General features: G+C 42.8%; 1 protein-coding gene across 10 annotated transcripts in view; it reads left to right on the forward strand.

Annotated features, from left to right (window-relative positions):
- Positions 1–20,424, forward strand: part of LOC102447841 (oxysterol-binding protein-related protein 1) — a 116,983-nt gene that overhangs the window by 71,157 nt on the left and 25,402 nt on the right. For all 10 annotated transcript variants that reach the window (XM_075920842.2, XM_075920843.2, XM_075920833.2 and 7 more), the window contains 2 exons: positions 9,631–9,793; positions 15,414–15,573. In XM_075920842.2, coding sequence (XP_075776957.2) covers positions 9,631–9,793; positions 15,414–15,573 — 323 coding nt within the window. The remainder of the gene's footprint in view (positions 1–9,630; positions 9,794–15,413; positions 15,574–20,424) is intronic.

Here is a 20,424-nt window from a genome sequence, read left to right on the forward strand (position 1 = left end):
AGACTACTTTCACTTTTGAAAGAGCCTTTTTTGAAAATAGAACGTAGTCTAGACATTGCCTTCTATAAAAAGGTGTGTAACAGAAATGTGGCATTGACTATGGAACAGAAGTAGAATGTCATTTGGAGCCATCAGTTTTGTTCTATTTACTCAGTTTAAATGCGTCTATGATAATGATGGTCAGATCCCTGTACAGCAGCATTATTTTTCATTGTGGGCAGAGGAGTTTGTCAGAATCAGCACAAGCCTCTGATAGCTGCCTGCACAGGGAAACCGCCAACAAATTAATGCTGAAATAGTGGATGTAAGGATTCACCAGGGATAAAAGGGGAAAATGTAATTATCAGGAACACAGTCTCTGGTGTTCTGAGACCTGAAATATAGCGTGTTCTAAACATTCCTTTTATCTTACTAAATTTCTAAAATCTTAATCAAAAAAGGTTTCCAAATTACAAGGTGCAGTGGCCAGGGTGTGTGTGTATATATTTTAAGATCTTACTGCTCTAACGTTTTGGTCTCTTGGGCATCCCTTGCATTCATCCTACCATCACTGAAAATCTCTTGAAGCTTATGGCCTTGATCTTTGGTTTAATGTTTAACATATAATCTTATGCATGCAAACAATCTTGTTGATGCTACTATTAGATGCATGAGGTTATTAATGGATGTAAGTGTTTTTAAGGAAGGGGACCTAATTTTCTAAAGACTACTTTTTTTGATCTCTCTTCTGATTCTGCTGCAAGTTATTCTAAAGCAAAATCCCAAAGATAGTGATGTACAAAGACTTTGGCATAAGTTTAGCACCAGCCGTATTGATTTCAGCTCAACTCAAAAATAGCATAGTAATAAAATATTAAATGGAAATCGACAAAATTGATTAATTTGAGTCTTAGTGTTTGACTAAATAGGATGGGGGCAGAATGCATTGTTTGGCATCTCACTGGTTTAATGCTGGATTAGAATTTGTGTATATGGCTGAATATCTCATCTCACAACTGTCATCTAAATAAAATGCAAGGTAAAAATACTCTGAAGGAGAGGCTTGTCTATATGTGTACCCATTGCAAATTTCTAGTTTTAAAAAAAGCTCTAAAAGGGTCTGGCTCTTTGAGTTTGATAAACACTTAATTCCTGTCTCAGACTTGACACCCATATTGTTGGTTAGAAACACAGTGCAAAAACCACTGTAGAATCACAATAGCACTTCTTCCCCTAAAGAAAGCAGTAAGATAGGAAAGCATGAAACAAATCAATGTTCTAACACCAGCTCCTTCAGCCTTCCTCTGGAAGCTTTCTGGAAAAGATGGATTTTGCCTCATCCAGGCTTTCACTAAACTCTAGGGTGTATTTCTTCTGCTGTGATGGCTGGGGTGAATTTCAGTCACAAGGTCTTATTGGAGAATGTTCTGCTGATAGCAGCTCCCTTGTGCTGTAATGTCTCTGGGATACTCTTGCTGGTATTGAGTGTAATAGAATCTTGCAAGGACAGAAGTGTATATGGCTAGGCTAGGATCACTTTAGTTCAAATCAAATACGTGAATTGTAGTCTGTTCGGATTGTGGAGGAATGTGGTCACATTCAAATCCTAGTTGCCTCCCTTGACCCACCATTATCACTTCAATTTTACTGATACATTCTAGCCCTAGTCTGAGCATCTTGCAATTTCTGGGCAAAAGTAGTTTATCAAGCTAATGGTAAGAGCTGTGATCAGAGTACTCTGTCTAGTAGACCTTTTTCTGTAAACTTCAGTATTTAGCAGGGCTACTTTAAATGGCTGAGGTGAGCCAATGCTGGTAGCTTGTTTGCAATGGGAAAATAGACTCATAAGGGAAGGGATTGGCTCTTATTTTGCATGCCAAGGTGTGACAGTGTGCGGATAAACTTATTTGCAAGGCTCTGGAGAGGATTCCTTCAGGAAGCTTTGGGGTGTTTCGGAAGTGTGAGATGCCTGGAGGGGCAAATCACCAGTGAGAGTCTTGTGCAACTTACCACCTGTGTTGATCTATTACTGTGCTGTCATCAGTGACTTTTGGATTAGGCAGAGGTGATAGATTGTCAGGATGCCTGGATTAGCTTTTGGATTTACAGATTAGGTGGGATGTACTGAAGGAATTTTTTTTATTGGAAGCGAGCATTTTCTGCGTTTGAGCCAGGAAGGAAAAGAAATATCATCTTTGGAGCTGATGACTAAAATATCCAGAGCCTGATGTCGTGAGCCAACTCTGAGTCTATGGTATCGATCAGCCACCCTTCTGTGATGCAGACCAAGATGTGCTTTGGTAATAGTCTGACACTTTACCTGTCAGTGTATTCAGCTTACCTCTTTGATTACCCAACATCTTTTTTTGTCTTTGAAGTGTACCTATAGTAGCAGCATAAATCAGTTGTTAATGACATACCAATATTCTATAAATTTCTCTCTAAAATGAGTAAACAGCAAATGTTATCAGAGCTGAGCAGGCATCTCTCTGAGCAAGAAAAGATGATTGCATTGCAGTATTTTGCAACAAAGCATGATAGATGGTAAAAAAAAGTCTCATTGTTTACTGGCTCCGGGAAGTCATCCTTGTAGCTTTCAGCAAAGTCTCTAGCTTTCTTTCTTTGGCAGAGTGAAGCCACAATGTGACGTGGTTGTAAGCTTCCTTATTGTTAATGGCTTTAGCTTCCATTTAAAGTCGGGGTGGGTACAGATTGTGGGCTGAATCTGGCCCACCAAGCCGCTGGAACCCTCAGGCACAGAGCAGCCCCACCTTGCTTTAAACAGCTGGCTGCTCACTGTGGCTCTTTGTTCCAGGTGCTGGGGAGAGGAGGCTTCACGTGCTGCCCCAGCCCTAGCACAATCTCTCAGCTCATATTGGCCAGTTTCTGAGAGATTGTGCTGGGTGCGGAGGCAGTGTGCAAAGCATCTCCCACACTCTGGCACCCAAAGCAGAGAGCCACAGGGAGCAGCCAGCCATTTTGAGCAGACTGGGAGTTTTGCCTTGGGGTCCTGCAAGGCTGTTGGCTGGGAGCTGGCTAGATAAGTACCTCCCAGCCACAGTCTGTTTGTGGCACTGCAACCCCTCCTTCCATCTAACTCCCTGCCCCTGGTCACCACCCCCTCCTGCAGGTTATCATGCAAACCCTCTGTACCCTTCCTCTCCCAAGTCACACCTCCCTCCCAGGCCCTGCACCCTCTCCTATACCTTTCCCCCAGGCCAGAATCTTCTCCTGCACTCCTGTTCCCTACCCCTACCTCCCTTCTGCACCCGATCTCCATCCCATATGCCATAACCCCCCATAGAAAAGTGCAGCCCTTGAACATTTACCAACATCATGGAGTGGCCCCCTCATCAAAATTATTTCCCACCCCTGGTTTAAAGCAATACGTGGGTGAAAGCTTTCTCAAAGTGTATTTAAGTATTGGGGCACTATTAAATACTCCAGGAACTTTGCTATGCCATCTAAACTGTTACCCTCACAAGTCTTTGTTCTATGATTCCATTCTCTTCCAGGCTAGTCATCTTTGTCTTTTTACTGTATATTTTAGAAATATGCATCTGTCTGTCTGAATTCATTTTGTTCAAGAACACTCTTACATGGTAAGAGCTAGGACCACCAAATTTGGTATCCTAACTTAAAGTAAGGTCAGGGTTTATGCAAGGACAATGGGATGTGCCTGGAGTGTGATTGCTTCTCATAAAATGGAAAGTGAGGGGTCTGGTAAGAGGAACAATTATACTGTAGAATGACCACTGGGGGGCAGCAAGGGGTCAGATGGGGACCAAGACAGCTGTAACCCTAATGGGACTGCAGGGGAAAAGGGAATGGCTATAGACAATATACTTATCAGACCTCCTTGGTCCGGCACCCTTGGGACCTGACCAGTCCCAAACAAGGGAATTTGCTGGACCAGTGGAGGTCCCCTGTCACCGGCCTCCCAGGCACCTGCTGGCTCTGCTTCTGGCCTCAGATGGCTGAGGGCAGGGGGGGCTAGCTGTTCTGCCAGCCTTGGCTGGACCCGTCAACCCTAGGACTTCCAGCTATGGCGCTCTCCAAGCCAATTGAGTCCCCTGCCATTGGTGGCTCCTGCAGAGCTGCTCCTTACAATGATGTGCTATTAGAATCCTAAGTTCTCCCTAAGTAGCACAGGGAGCCGCTCTGTACAAACCATTGGCATTCCCTGCTCCACTTGAGCCCCTGCTGCAGGGCTCCCAACTGCATCCCGGGATTCCTCACACCCCCTGAGCCCTCTGGTGCTGTGCTTCCTGTGTTGCCTGAGCCCCTCTACTCACCACTGGCCTCCCTGCCCTTGGGTGCTCTGGTCCAGGAACATCTATGGTTCTGCTAGACCACAGATGTTGTTGAGCCAGACAGTCCCAGTTTAGCAAGGTACAGCCTGTATTTCAAAGAGCTTGTGCATCTATTTGTCTGTGTGTCAGTCCCCAAGCTGGGGGACATGCAGCCCATCCTCAGCTGTGCCTGCTGCAGCAGATAGGTACAGGCGCTTCTCAGCTGGCTCCAAGCTGCTGAAGAGAAGGTTGTGGTTGTCCTGTCTCCGAGGCAACCTGCAAACTGAACCCCTCATCCTCTGCTACACCTCAGAGCAATGATTTAAATGAAGAAAAAAAACTTACTTGAGTTAAGGACCTGAGCAACACTGGGTAAATCTTCTAGTTGCTTTTACTGAAACTCAGATGATGCTTAAAACCAGGAATACATGTCCTAGAAACTTATGTGCATCCTGTTGTCTGTATACCCGACTGCCTTCAGTTTTCACTTCAGTGCAGCATGTTAGTTAATAAGAAAGGACTCTGGCCCACCTTTGAAATGACCACATATTTGCATTTGTTCTGCTCAGAGGATGTTGGGAAGATTCCTATAATCTTATCAATGATGAAGGTGCTAAAAGATCAGTCACTAACTGTAGCTGAACTGTAAGTGTTTGGACAGACAGATGGAACTATGTAGATGCAAGTAATACCAGATATTAAACATGGAAGCTGTAAGTAATAGAATAAATTACTCCACACTAGTTCAAACTGGTCATGACTGAAAGGAATGGACTATGCAGGGAGAAACTGGCACTAGGGAACAATGAGCTGCATTGTAGCAGTTGAAGTAGCAATTGTGGGCGTTTGTTTTTGTATTGGAATAGATAGCTGTGTGCATGTTTCAGACTTCTCTCTGCAGTTGAAGGCCAACTTTTATAGTATTACGCTTTCCTTGGTGGTCATCTTATATTGAATACCAAGTATCACAAGTCAAACAATCCCCTATTTTGATTCCTACTACGACTCCCTGTAGTTGTAGCTTTACGAAAGTTCACAAGGCACACTAGGCTTGGAGCTGGCTGCAACACTTTAGTTAAATACTATCTTTCTAGATCAAAATAAATCTCTAAGAACTTTTATTCCAAAAGGTGAAGCTGATTTTGGTAAACATTTTGCAAAAACTTTGACTTTTCATAGGTGATTAAAGAAAAGCATATAAGAGCAGTTCTAACTTTGGTGAAATATGCATGCTTAAAATTCATTTTAAATGTTGTAACAATATTTCTTGGCTACAAAAATTGAAACTGGAGAACAGCTCACCTTAAATTGCAACACTAAACTTGTGCAATGGATTAATTTTATTCAATAGCATGCAGTCTATTGGGATAGTATTTCTCAAACAGCTGTGGGGTGAAATGCAGAACCTGCAAGTTGAAGAGCTGATTGTCAGAAGCAGTCTTGAGGTGGATAGCTGAGAAGAGTTGATTGAAGATGGGACAATTGAGGAACAGGAGGTTTTTAAAAAAAGCTTTTTCTAAAGCCTGGCAGGTATACATGTGTAAGCGGGGGAATGGTCCTGCTATTGTGGGGTACTTTCCTGGCTTCTATACAACCCTGGTGAAATGGACCAGCAAAAGCATCTGAGTCCCCACTCCCACTTCCTTTACCCCACAGCCTCCCTGATCCTGAGGGCTCCCCTTCCACTCTCCTGAGTAGCAGAGTCCTCGAAACCCCAACAAGGCTGGGCCCAGGTTTCCTGGGGCTTAATCCCCGACCTTGTAGTCACATGGGGCAGGGGATAGGGTATCCCCACTCCGGGGTGCTCTCTTCTCACTGGATGCTTTCTTGGCCCAGTGATCATTTCATACAGTTCAAGCAAATACAATTTATTAAACATCAGCTGATTAAAGAGAAAAGAATAAGAAAAAATGAGTGGTTAAATGAGAACACACAGTCTTGCTCTGTAGCATGGGGACATCACAAACAGCAGTCTGCAGAGTGTAAGGACAGTTCACAGTCTGTTCCTTATAGATCCTAGCTGTGCTGCAGGGAGGCTGCAGGCTGGACACACTTGCTCTGACCGTGACCACACGGCCTCAGGCTCTAGGTAGCAAGACCGCAGTGACGGACCGGGCTGGTCTGGGCACATCTGAGGGCGTCTGCTTAGGGCGAATTGCTCAAATCCGGGGCTCCTTATAGCCCCCTGACTGGTGACCTCTCCAAACAGGCCACAAACCAGTCCCACCGAGCGCTTCAGCTGCCTGCCTGAAGCCTCACTAGCAAAACCCCTCCGACACCCCAGCAATAGCCGTGCCCCAGATTGCCCCGGGTCTCATACACCGGTGGAGGGGGGGGTGTCTTAGAACCCAATCCCATCTACCCCGAACAAGTTCTGTCCGGTTCCAAGAAACCAGCCAGAAATCCCTGGTCGATTTGCCCTCTGGACCTTACCCACAAATCACGCTGGGCCAATCCTTTAGCATCTAACAACTAAAGGTTTATTACCACAATAAAGAAAAGCATAAGAGTAAGGTTGTTAAAGGATAGTACATTACATGCATCAAATCTCCCAGTTCTCGATGCAGGCTCTAGCAGAGATATTACAGCTGCTGGTTTAAAAGTCCTTGTTGCGCATCCTAGGATCAGGATGGGTCCACAGGTCTTTCTGGCTCTTCGATCCCTGCATTGCTGCCTCTGGGACGAAGTGCTGAGCTGAAGACCAAAATGGAGTCCACCACATGGCCTCTTTATACATTCTTCCTGGCCTCTTCTTGGCTGCAGCAGGTCACCTGGCCAGCGGCCTATCCCTGCTGGCAGCTCTCAGCTGTCCGCCCTCATGCTTTAGGTGTGTCCTTGGCCCATGGAGTGCCATTGTCCCACAGAGCCCCGCTAATTAGCATGTCCATAGGCTGGGTGGGCTCTGCCCAATGCTCAACCACATTCAGAGAAATATTCAGTATCCATACAGATTAGATTCCTAACTATACACACAGACATTATATACTCACATAAATAGCATACACAGGACCAGCAGACAGTAAGCTCCTATTCAACACCCCACATGGCCCCCTTTTATATCATTTTTTAGGCCAATTCTTGAAGAGTTGATGATTTATGCTCCGTGCTGCATTGAACTCCAGACCTGTAGATGTTTTTAAATTCTGGGCTCTGCCTGAGTATCTTCACACTTGACTAAACTGATATGTTCAGAGCCTGTACTTGATGTTAAGCTTGATTTTTTTTTTTTTTTTTCTCCCTTTTCTCCCCCATCCCCTTCCTTTACTTTGGATTTTTGATCCCTGAGACGGATTCAATTTTCAATTTCTATCTACATTAAGTTGAATAATCTAATTTTCCCCTCACTTTGTTTACTTACTTAACTGCTGTCCTAATGATACAAGAATTACAGAGGGAGAAGCTTTTTTTATTCTAGTATAAGACCTTTAAATATTTGTGTAAGTGTTCAGCAGCTGTTAAACCTGACACTTTATGGAAGACAGTTGTTGCTGAAAAGCTGGTTATTTTTCAGAAATAATTCACTTTTGGGTTATGGTACTTGTTGCTCAATTATGAGTAACAGTCCATAAATGGCCAAGCAGACTAAAGGACTGTAAAAGAGCTGTTTTAAGATCCTGATTCTACCGGTAAGAGAGCAGACTGAATTACTGGGCTGCTTATTGGAACACATGGCATGGAAGCTTTACCTAATGTCGTCCTTTGATGCCGTGGGAATCTTTTCACAACATTTAGTAGAGGATTAGATTGTATTAGCTTAATTACTTTGGTACAGTTTTCAAAAGTACAGAAGTTCTATTTGACACAGGCACTTAGAAGCCTAAATCACTTTTGAAAATGGGAGTTGGTAAAAATTTCCAAAAAGCACCCATCTTTTATCACTATGGTGGGATAAAGCCAGGAAGAAGCAACTTTAACATTTCATCTACCTGAGAAATTTAATATTCTTTCTATTTAAACAGGCAAAATTTAAGGGAATCATTTAACTTATTTTGTTAAAATACCCCAAGTGAAGTGTTGCATTAAATCTTTTTTATAAATTGTGAGCACAGCTGACTTCAAACATGCTACCTTGTTTGAGGCCCAAGGATTGTAGCACGTGATGTCAAAAGTAAGCTTCGCTATAAACAAAAATGAAACTGGCTTAATCCACTTTAAATGTTCAAGCAGTCATTTGATGCAAAAAGCATGAAGGCAAGTAAATTACATGTATAAAATTGTTTTAGAATCTTTGCTAATGTTGGTACATGAGCAATTTTTGCTTACAAAATAAGCTGAAATTGAGTCACTACAACTGTTCCAATGCTGTTTCTGTTAACAGTGTGAGAGAACTAGGAAGGCTGTGATGGGGGATGTAAAGAGAACAGAGGGAAAGGAGGTGGTTGGAGAAGCTGAATGCCTTTACACTGGGGATCAGGAGGAAAAGCAGAGCAGGGAAGAGAAGGTTGAAGACTGAAGCAGTCTTTGGATTGGAGGGAAGGCAGCGGGTGGAAGGCTTGTTGAGGTGAGGGAGGCTCTGGGAGAGGTTCAAGTGTAAATCTTCCCTCCCTTTCTTTCCTTGTAGGGGAATAGTACAGGGAAGAGGAGGAGGGTTAGTAAAAATGTTACTGTTTTCATGTTAGTAGCTCACAAAGTTCAGAAGAGAGTGACACTAGCACCATCTACATCCATATCTTCTTCCCTCTTCCTTTCCTCTCCTTTTTCTCTTGTCAGTTTGTGGCTGTTCTGTGCACAGTTTGATGTGGTGATAGGAATATTACATTGGAGACAAATCAGCCAGCCTCACTTTTCCTCCTTTCTTCTAATCTGTTTTGCTTCCTTAACTCACTTGCAAACAGAAATCCTAGGGGTAAACATTCTCCAATTTTTAAAATGTTAATTATTTACACCAGTGTAACTTACAGCTGCTTAGAAATGCAATTCAATTTATACCAGTTATCCCACATTAGAGTAGAACAGTAGAAGTGGCTTATTGCATGTGGATACAGGTTAAACACTAGAACAGGCTTTTTATCCTGGCTACAAACAAATCGGGGAAACGTTTAAAATTTAGTAATTCTTTGGAACATCAGCCAGATAGTTGTGTTGAATTCAGTTGCAGAATTCTGATTTATATGAAACGTAATCTTCTTTTCCGCAGAGACTTTTCAAGAGTTTAAAAAATGCTGTGACAAAAAAAATCATGTGATGGGAACAAAATTATCCTATAATATCACTCTTTTAATCCACAAGTAACAGCTGCTTCAGTTCTTATTGTAAATAGCTGGTTCAAAGACAAACTAAAACCTCATCTCTTCCAAGAATGTGTGGCTCAAAGCTATTTCAGAGGATAGATTCTATTCATGTATGTATCTACTTATAGGTGAGGAATTTGAAACTGGAGCATGAGCAGGAGAAAAACAAGATCTTGTCAGAAGCACTAGAGACCCTAGCCACTGAACACCATGAATTAGAACAGTCTCTTGTTAAAGGATCACCACCTCTAAGCATCCTTAGTGAGGAACAGTTCTATGATGCTGTTTCAGGTAAGCAAATAACATCCAGTACTTAAACATGTGGCAAATGTGTGTATATATTTGTTTCTTCCAAAAATGGGAGGGGCCCAGATAATCAAATTGTATCATAGGACACCAGTATGGAACAGTACTTCAACTTTTGCTTTACTGCAGCAGGGTTTCTTACGTACTCAGTTAAATATGTGCGCTTATATCTCCTGAACTTGGGCCTGGTATGTGAAAACATGCATGTGACATGTTTCCATCTACCAGATGCAAAGGTGCAACATCTTGATCATAGCAAGGCTGATCACCAGAATAGCTGTTCCCTCAAGTTTTTTCTGTCAAGTAAAATTTAAGGATGTTCTGTAAAGATACAAGCTAAGAAACTTACCGCTGACATTGATTCAGAAAACTTTGCTTTCTTTACAATGTTTCATTATGGATTGGGTTAAGGATTATCTTCGGCCGTGAGCTGGAAGATGGCACCTCGCAAACATGCAAATTCTCCTTCTCCTTCCCCAAACTGAAATGTCTGTACCGCAACAAATATTTTAATGCAAATTTTTAATTAAAAGTACCTGAGACCATGGCATCTGTGCCTCCCTCGTTCTATTTCACTGAAAATAAAGAATGTTAGTTTTTTTTCCTCTCGGGCATAAGGGTGTGGGATGTGTGCATGTATTTTTATATCTTTCCCTATGAACACTTTCTCAAGTCTTTAAAATATATTTCAAGTCTGAATTCTAATATGAACATTAAGATTTGAACTCCATCTAAGTTCTCCAAGCAGTGAGTTTATTGATTAGGAGCCTACTGCTGAAAACACACTAGTGGACACCTACCTATTAGTCTAGGGCAGATCTATAACAATGGGTATGCTACACAAGGATCAACCAATACTGGTACAGTTCACTACCACAGGCTAATGGGACTCAGGCTTTGGGGCTGAAAAATCACTGTGTAATCTGGGTTAAGCTAAAGCAGAGGTCCCCAAATTATGAGGCCTTCCCCTTGGGGGGGGACATGGAGAAATATTATGGGGGAGAGAGTGCCATCCAACTCTGCTCCTGACCTTTGGGCTCTGGCTGCCAACCTCAGTGTTAGCCTTCCTACTCTTGTTCATGCGTGATCCTCTCCCACTTCCCCCCCGCAGCTTCTGCTCTACTCTTGGCTCCTTGGACACGGACAAGGGTAAAGACAGGCACAAGATAAAAAGTGTAGGGACCACTGGGCAAGAGCCTGAGCTCTGGTACCCCATGAGTGGAAGGTTACAGAGCTCTGGCTCCAACTTGGACCTGGACATCTACACATCAGTTTTTAACCCCATAGCTTGGCCATGCTGAGGTCTATTATTCTTGCGTGGACATACCTATTGTGGTAGCTTATAAGTCTCATTCTGAGTCGAATGTCATTAAATTTTATTCCTTGGCCCTGAAGAACTTCAAATGTCCTGGGAAGTGTTCTGTGACTTAAAATAGAAATAAGAAGCAGTGGTATTTGTTTTTCATCAGATCCATGTTGGTTGCTCAAGGAGTCTTTCCTAAGTAATGTTTTGGAAGTAGATCCGTAGGGCTTATCTTTGGCTAAAGGGAAAATTAAGTCCTTTATTGATGATGGTGGCAGCAGGGATACAAATATAATGAACAATGGAAATTAATTTTTAAATTTATATCTTTGGCTAATGCACCCTCTAAGTTCTGTCTACATTTCATACTTTTAAAAAAGGGGATTGTCAGACAGGATTTCCTATGGTTGAACTGCAGGAATTGTATGAAGCTGAAAAATACAATTTTCTGATTTTCAGAATTCCAGTCTAGCCATAGATTAAGGCAAGAAGGGGCCCAGCCCCTGCCAGAGCTCTTACCCCCATGCACCCAACCCTCAGTCCCAGTCTGGCACCCCCTCCCATACCCTGAAACCCTCCCACAATACTCCATACACATTTTATGTGCACCAGTAGGGAGGCCAGTGTGTGTCATTGCTATAATGGTGCACATAACAAAACTCATTCCACACCTGGATACGAAAAATTAGAGGGAAGACTACTAGAGACCCAAATTAAAATCTGTGGGCCTTACTACACAGACACTTTGCAATTCACAACATTTACAAATGAAAGTCAGTGTTCTAATCTTAGGTTTGTACATATACTCTGTACTGCTTTTAGAAATACATTGATCTGTGCTTGTCTATAATTCATAACATCTAGTGGTATAGCAAGGAAGGCCAGTAATTGTTGTCTGTTGCATCAGATTTTTAAAGGAGCTCTGACCGTCACAAAACTAAATTCCTCATTTAGTATGTTTTGACATTTGAATATATTAAATGGTGCTTATTGTAAGTGCGAACTCTCTGCTGACAGAGGCCTTGTCCAGAAAACTAACCCAAATTAGCTAACTGAGTGAGTTTCAAGTAGGTTGAACTGCATAAAACTTATGTGGACATCCTTATTCAGAATTGACGTGGCCTAAATTCAGTTCTATGTAACGAATGTTGGAAGTCAGAGTATAAAATTGAGTTAAGGTCATTTTATTGATGCAAGACAGAATCCATAAGGGGTTTAATGTGATTACTCCACTTCATATCTTTAGTTAATCTGAATTAATTTTACTGTATGTCCCTTGTGCAGACAAGCTGTCAGACTGAGCTCAGCATTGAATGAGAGGGTTAATATTGTTTGGGGATAAAACTTTCCAAGGGTTAATGGTATTTTGTCTAGTGAGATGGATTACATGGATAAGCTTTGGGAGGCTCATTCAAACTTCAGGAGGTGCATTCAAATGGAGTCTAATTGTGGAAGTTCTATAATCACTAGCCAGTTTCTTCACTGCAGACACTAATTTAGTAGGTAAAAATCGAGTATGAGTACAAAGTAAGCCAGCCTATACCTCTCAAAGCAAAACTTCCTAAGATTAGTAAGCCTGATTTTGGTAAAACTAAAACTCTTCTGATTTGGCCCATCTTTTCATGTAGCGTTAAGACCAGACCTAGAGCTGAAACATGGTTTTAACGATGTTTATGCACAATGCTTGTGTGCTGCTTTTACACTGCTGTTAAAAGATCCATATGGCTAGCTATAAGCACCTTTATGATGTAGCTGGATGTTAAATCTGTACACTAATCCCTCCATTTGCAGCTTTAGTTAACTTGAACAATTGATCTTTGGTCAACAGCTTCCTGCTTAGGAGATGTGAGTTTGTCCCCAAGTTAATGGTTTTTGTTGCTTTGGTTTGGTGGTGGTCTAGTGTCTGGTCTCAGTTTAATTCTTTCCTTGTACATATTTGTGTGTTGTCATGTTAGTCAGGCGTGTTTATTCTCTGAATTCACCCCCCCCCCCCCCGCCCGCAAGACAGCACTTTATATACAGGTACAACAAATCACACCTCACTGCTGACGTCAGGTTACCACCCTCTGATGTTGTCAGGTTACCACCCATCACCCTGTATCCTGGGTTGATTAGATCATCTCTATCCATCATGTTGTCATTTTAGATCCTTTCTTGAACCTGGGCCTGTATCAGAGGAGTGGGTACCAAGGTCTTTTTTTTAACCGGAGCTGGCCTAAGCCATTTGTGCACCCTGGGCTCCGGGAGCACGGCGCCACCCACGGGAGTGCGGCACATGCGTAGCCCCGGCTCATGGCTCCACCGGGCACGAGGCGCATGTGCGGCCCCGCCCCTGGTGCCCAGCGCATGCGCAGCAGTCCTGCACAGCGCCCCCTACAATGGAGCACCCTGGGCGGTAGTCCAATCAGCCTGTAGCTTGGGCTGGCTCTGTTTTTAACTAGTGGTATTATGTGATTTCAACTTATGATCAGTACCAGTTATTGCTCTGCAGTCGATACCTATCACCAGTTAGTGTTTTGCGCTCTCAGCCCTGTTCATGCCAAGTTTTGTGAGCAGGGGCCTGCCTCTTGTTCACACCTTAGCTTTGCTTTGTTAGCCAAGTTTTGTCCATTGTTAGCTGGGCCTCAGGCCTCTGACCAGGCCTGTGCTGCATGGGCTTATGTTTTAGGCCTTCATCTTATTACGCCACCTCCTGCAGGAAGCTGGAACTGGCACTGTAATCTTGAGAGGGAGAGGGAGGGTAACGGGGCTGGAGGGAGCTTGGGCCAGCAGGAAGCCCAGGGTGTACCCTGAGGAGGGGTTGGGGGGGGGGGCGGGAACCCCGAGCTATGGCCAGTGCTTCTGTCTCCGCATAGGCTGGGAAGGTGGGAGTGATACAAAGTGATGGGATTACGTCACTGTCTTCTCACAGGAAACTTTTGGAAATGTTTGTATGTACCTTGCCCCTAAGGGGGCTGCGTTCACATACCCCTGAGGGGTTGAATGTTAAGATAGCCTTGTAAGTGACCAGTAGTGCAAACTGTGTACATATGACAAGCGAGTTTCTCTTCTCTTTTCCTCTCTGGGGTCTTATGGCATTTCACAAGTGTATTGTCTAGTGGAATGTATTGGAGACCTTTTTATTATTATTATTTTATTTCAGAGGTGGAGAAACAGCCACAGAGCAGAGGCTTTTATAGATGTGGTTTTCACAAATAGGAAAGTGGGAGGTTGCTTCAGTGCAAATGAGAATGAAATGGTAGAGTTAAGGATTCTAAAGAAAGATAATGTATTTCAGGAATGCAGACTTTAGAAAACTCAAGAAGTTGGTAGCAAAGATCTGATGGGAAGTAAGTTGAAGGGAATAAACAGTTGGTGAGTTGGGAGTTTTACGAAGAGACATTAGTAGGGTCACAAGCAAGGACAGAATTTCAGGAGAGGAGAAGAGTAGCTGCTGTGCACTCCAGGATGTGGCTTGCTTTTCATCCTGTTCCCCAGATGCTAAGGGAGTGAGGGAAAGTGCTTGCATTCCATGCATGTGCCTCTCACCTGGCTGGTGAGCAACCTTCATCAGCCAGGTGAGGCATGCATGGGAAGCAAACATTTGTGTCTCACTCCCTTAGCATCCAGAGAACAGGATGGAAAGGAAGCCATGTAACAGAGCACATGGCTGCTGCCCCCTCCCCCCTCCACAAAATAATTCTGCCCTTGGTCACAAACACACTATCTTTGTAGGTAAAAATAGGAGTGTTACAAAGGATGAATATCAACAAAAAACACAAGTATGTAGGAACAAAAATAGAAAAGCTAAGGCACAAACCAAGGGACTAGCAAGGGACATAAAAGATAACAAAAAATATTCTCTAAATACATTAGAAACAAAGGAAGACTAATGAGAAAGTAAATCTGTTGTTCAGTGGAAGCTGGGGTGGGGGCAATTACAGAACATATGGAACTGGCAGGAGTGTTAAGAGACTTCTGTTTCAGTTTTCACCAAAAAGGCTAGTAGTGATTGGACATCTAACATAGTGAATGCCAGTGAAAATGAGGTGGTAGCAGAAGCTAAAATAATGAGTGAGTGAGTGAGTCCTCATTTTTGTTCCCCTTCATCCTTCCCACCTCCCAAAAGATCCAGGATCCTTTCATCCATTTATAGGTACAGAGTATCAGCAGTATCTAGGTACTAGTAGTTACCAGACGGATGCTGTCATCAGAACAAAGTAACCTACTTAGGTTTCAGAGTTTTGTATGAGGAAGAAGGTGTGTTAATCTCTGAAGGCTAGCATTCAAGTTTATATTAACATGAACCTGACTCTCTTGCAGATTCAGAATCTGAAAAATCATTAAGTGGATTTGAAACAGTAACAGCGTACTCATTAGAGGATAGTCTGGAGTCAAACAATACAATAACCTCCAGCATGTCCGAAGAAAAGGTCTGTGGTGGTGGAGGAGAGTCTCTGTCTAACGGCATCAAAAAACACAGGTAGGATGTTGACTAATCTTTTTAAAGATATACTGTAAACTTTATTGCCATGTAAGCAAAAACCATGAGATTCCAGTGAAAGGTAATTGTAGGTATTTTTCTCCTGGGTATGAGAACTGAAAAGCAGATAGTTGCTTTGTACTTTTAAGAAGGTTTCCTTTTCTCCTATATTAACACCATTTTGAAGTAAATTATTACATGCCATTTCATATTTAGTAAGCAAGGGTACACACACACACACACACACACACACACACACACACACACACACACACACACTTATATATAGGGAATGCTTTAAAATGGACATGTGTTAACTCATTTTAAACAACTTGTGTTGAAATTGAAACTGGTTCTTATTTCTTATCATGCATTTTTAATGACTTGTGCATCCTATTGCTTTTTTAGTTTCCAGGCACTTGGTCTCCTTACTTGTATTATGGATAGTAATATTGCTATATTAACATCACTATAAGTCTAAGTATAAACACAATGATTTTATTTTAAAACTGATGTACATTGTGTAGGTTCATTTTATGCTGTCAAATAATCCATTTTTGTTTGTTCCTGTCTTTGCTGGTAAAGGAGGACAATAGGGCTAGAGTTAATGAGCTGTAATAGATACCACTATTCTCAAGTTTCAGTGCAGAGGCAATTGAACGTGTACATTACAGTTCAGTCCCAACACTGACATGTTTTTAAAATACTGCTCTAACTGGCCCTTCATAATTATCTTCTTTATTTCCAAAGAGATGGGATAAAACTTTTTAAGGCAGGCACTAAAATGGCACTTTTTACTCAAGTACGTTAAGAAGTACCGTGGTTACTTGACATCTGAATTGAATAACTAAATTTCAGTGGCTACAGCAGTGTATGGTAATGTAAGAGACTTGATGTGAGGTTCAACCTCTGAACTTCAGCTCCTCCGAAACCAAACAAAGACAAGGAGTGATGAGGATGTGAGGCAAAGATGCTGACTGCCTATATTGTTCCTTTAAGATGTCTTACTGATAGTGATCTGCGTATTAGTGATCTCTTCTAGGGATATAAAATCCTGATTATTCAGTTAACCAGTTAAATGTTAACTGACTAACCAGGCTCCTGCTCCTGGGCACTAGTTAACACAGGCCTGGGCAAAATATGACCCGCAGGCTAAATCCAGCTTGCCAAGCCACCAGATCTGGCCCGCAGACACTGTGGGGAGCACCAGGCAGGCTCCCCACTTGCCTTGCCCCACCTGCACACTGCTCAAATGCAGCTGTGGGGTGGTTTTTCTTTAAAAACAGTAAATCTGGAGGGGAGAGAGGAAGCTTTAGGAGCTGCTTCCACCCCCAGCACAATCTTGTTGGCCAGTTTCTGGCCAGAAACTGGCCAATGGGAGCCGTCTGTTTTGTTTCAGTAACAGGCAGCCATGAAGTAGAAGAGGTTCTAGAGCACATGGCTGCAGCCTGGGTGGGATGGGGCAGGCAGGGAGGCTGATTCAGGAACTGCTGCTCACGGGTAAGTCTCCTGACAGCACCTACCTCTGGCACCCCAGTCGCTCCCTTTCCCAATCCTCTGCCCCCTACTCCACATGCCCAGATCCAGCACCCTGCCCTAGATCACAACCCAAATCCCTGCCCCCCGTCCTGTAATCCAAATCCCTGCCCTAGGTCACAATCCAACCCCTTCCATCCCAGTCCAGTGCCCCAGATCACAACTGCCTCCTTCTATCAAACTCCTCCTTACCCCAAGCTCCCTTCTGCACCCAATCTCCATCCCAGACCCTGCACCTCCTCCATTAATATCATGGAAAAGTTCGGCCCTCAACCACTTTCCAAATTCTTGGAGTGGCCCCCCCCCATCAAAAAGTATTGCCCACCCCTGAGTTCACCATTCACATCCCTAAACTCTTCTCTATGCCTTCCTAGTTACAGGTGAAAGTCCTGTTAGTGGCAGCTGGAAGGGGAAAGGAGAACACTAAGTGAAAGTAGGTGTTGCAGAATAGAGACTTGTAATCCCTCTTTGTTGCCTGAGAAATTGGGAAGGGAGGGAGAGGAAAGTTAAGACCACCTGTAAAAATGACAGCTGTATTTGTTATAGTGTATAAATACAATCCATTGGAAAAGTTTAAATGAAAGCCAGATTTCTCGAAGTACAGGATACAATAGCTTGGCTAGTTTCCTTGAGTCTCTTGTTATGAAATGACACTGTCAGGATTGTAAACAAGAGGTGACTAGAGCGTCTAAGCTCCATTATTCATTCTCCAGTCCCCTGATGCTACTCCGCTTTCCACCTAAATGCCTCATTAGACTTTTTGATCACTAGGCTGCCTTTCCATCCCTTAGTTGCATATCTTGCCCTTTGTCCTTTAATGGTCAGTGTATAAAACTGATACAGTTGTGATCATCTTTGTAACATTTTCTAACAGCTTGCTGTGGCACATTATTGAAGGTTCAGACAGTAAATATATATCGCGTAGTAATGTCAGTTCTTTACTTGTCATCATGGTAATGCTAAATTGGTTCCCCACTCTAGAGCTCTGCCAATCCAAATTTTGCCTCAGCTTTGCTTGTGGAAGAAGTTTTTGTGTTTTGATTTGTCTTGGGATTCTTGGCTGATGCTGTTGCTTGTGTTTAGCTTCATGACATAATTAATACTACAGCTGAACTGCAGTTACATAATAAATGCAGCTAGACCTATAGGCACTGTGACAGTGTGTTGGGGTTCACCCCGATCCTGTACCCCGGTAGCAGCCAGAACAGACTCCACCAGCCAGTAGAAAAAAGGATTTATTGCTTCTCCAGGATACAGCACAGAAGTGATGTGGTTACAGTAGTCAGCGTCAGGGTGCCTCAGACCCTTTGGGTTAGGGGATCCATTGCCCCCTCAGCACTCACTTAGTCTGTTCCCTTCATGTTCCCCAGACCCTGCTCCCCACCCAGGTGGCTGTCTCTGCCTTCCTTCCTTTTTGTCTCCCTCTGGGAAGAGACTTGTTATCTGCTCAAGCTGGGACTAGGTGTCTGGGCCAATACACATGTGGGTGAGTCAGTGGGAATCACACATCACAGCGCATGGGAACTCCGGGTTACAGAGCAGACAGCACCCCCACTATGTCACAGGTATGCTTTTAGAAAATGTTTATATGCACACTACTTGGATGCTTCTTTTAGAATACATCCCTCAGATGTATTCTGTCCTGAAAGTGCAACACTCAGATGATCGTGAAACTAACACTCAAAGCTTAGAATGCTTTGAGGAGCTATGTAGTACATAGTATGGAGAGCCCTGCAAATCCATGGATATCCACCTTATGTTCGCAAGTAACCACATCCATAGATGTGGATAATCTGTTGCTAAGTTTTGTCAGACATGGATACAGTGGGTTTTTTTCTAAAAACTAGCAAACTTTCAGTTATCTATCTTATATCCATGGCTACCCGCAACTTACTTTTGTGAAGGCAGATACAAATTTTGTATCCTCATAGAGCGCAACTAATAGCCTTTGTTAGCATCTCTCCCCTTCCAGGATGTATTGGGCCCTAAAAGAAGGAAACATTCATCTTTACAGTTCTATGTGATTGTTGGCTCTTGTTTTATCGGGTTTCCTTTGTGTTGTAGAGCCCTGCAAATCTGTGGCTATTTGCATCTGCCAATGTGGACATCTGCAGATCATTTTTTGCAGATGTGGATATCAATTTTATATCCATACAGAGCTTGATTGTGTTGGACAGGTTCAAGACTTGTGTATCTCAGTGGCCTAGAATTTACTATTTTAACTCTTGCTTTCTGTTTTGCCTTTCAATTTGTCTTACTGGAGACCTTTGAAGAAATGTTGTATATCCAGCCTACTGACATTTTTACCAGGCCTGTCTCACTGTCCATCTATTTCCTGTCAAAAACATTCTGGGCTCTCATCTGCCTTTATGTTTGTGCAGTGTGAACACACTGGTTGAGCCAAGGAAATGGGAAAACAGTTTATTCATATGAGGAATATTCCCTGTTGTGACCACTCCATTTTTCTCTATTACTGTCAGGTTATTTAACATTTATGGCTTAGAAACACTTCAGTGTTGTGCTCCAGCTGTTTGTTTGCGTGATCATGGACACTTACTAGACAGGTGGGTAGCATATCACGTGAAAACGCCAAAGATCACACTGGATGTCCTGATAATGCTACTCAGTGACACGGTACCCATCGGTATGCTTCTGGGTGACATAGCAAGTTCTGATACGGAAGATGGGATGCCTGCTCTGATAGATGTGATTGGAAACTTGATGTGGTGTGGTGCCACTTGGATCTGTGAGTGGACTTCATCAACCTAAAATATGGTCAGTGCCTTTGCCACTGACCTCAATTAAGGGGTATTGAAAAAATAGCAGCAAGAATGGTACTGAAATATGACCAGCCTGGAGATGTTCATAGTCAAATCTGTCACTTAGATTTAAAGGGACAGTTTGAAATCAAGCCAATTTTTAAAAAAAGTTAAAAGTAGATTGTTACAGCTGCCACTGAGCTGCCCTGCCATGGTTTTTATTTATCATTTAAAGTATTTTCTGTTTGGATGGGTCTTTTACATACAAATTAGAGAAAGTTTGTCTATGGGGACATTGCATTTGACATTCATAAAGAAAAGAAGCTGAAAAAATAAACCTTATACCTACTAGTAAGGCTTTTCAGTCAGGAGTGATTTTCTTTTAGGGGTGCCTCTTTAAAATATGCTGCTTTCATTGCTTCTAGTTATTCTTTGCAGTAGAGCAAATATTTTCATTGCTTTAGCTTTAACTTTCTGAAACTTTCCTGAGTTGTTTGCCTTCTATAAATGACATCTGAAAGGAAATCTGCTTGCAGACACTGAAAGTCAACTTCTC

Source organism: Pelodiscus sinensis, chromosome 2, assembly GCF_052426305.1.
Source record: "Pelodiscus sinensis isolate ZL-2025 chromosome 2, ASM5242630v1, whole genome shotgun sequence".
In the NCBI taxonomy this organism is placed as follows: Eukaryota; Metazoa; Chordata; order Testudines; family Trionychidae; genus Pelodiscus; species Pelodiscus sinensis.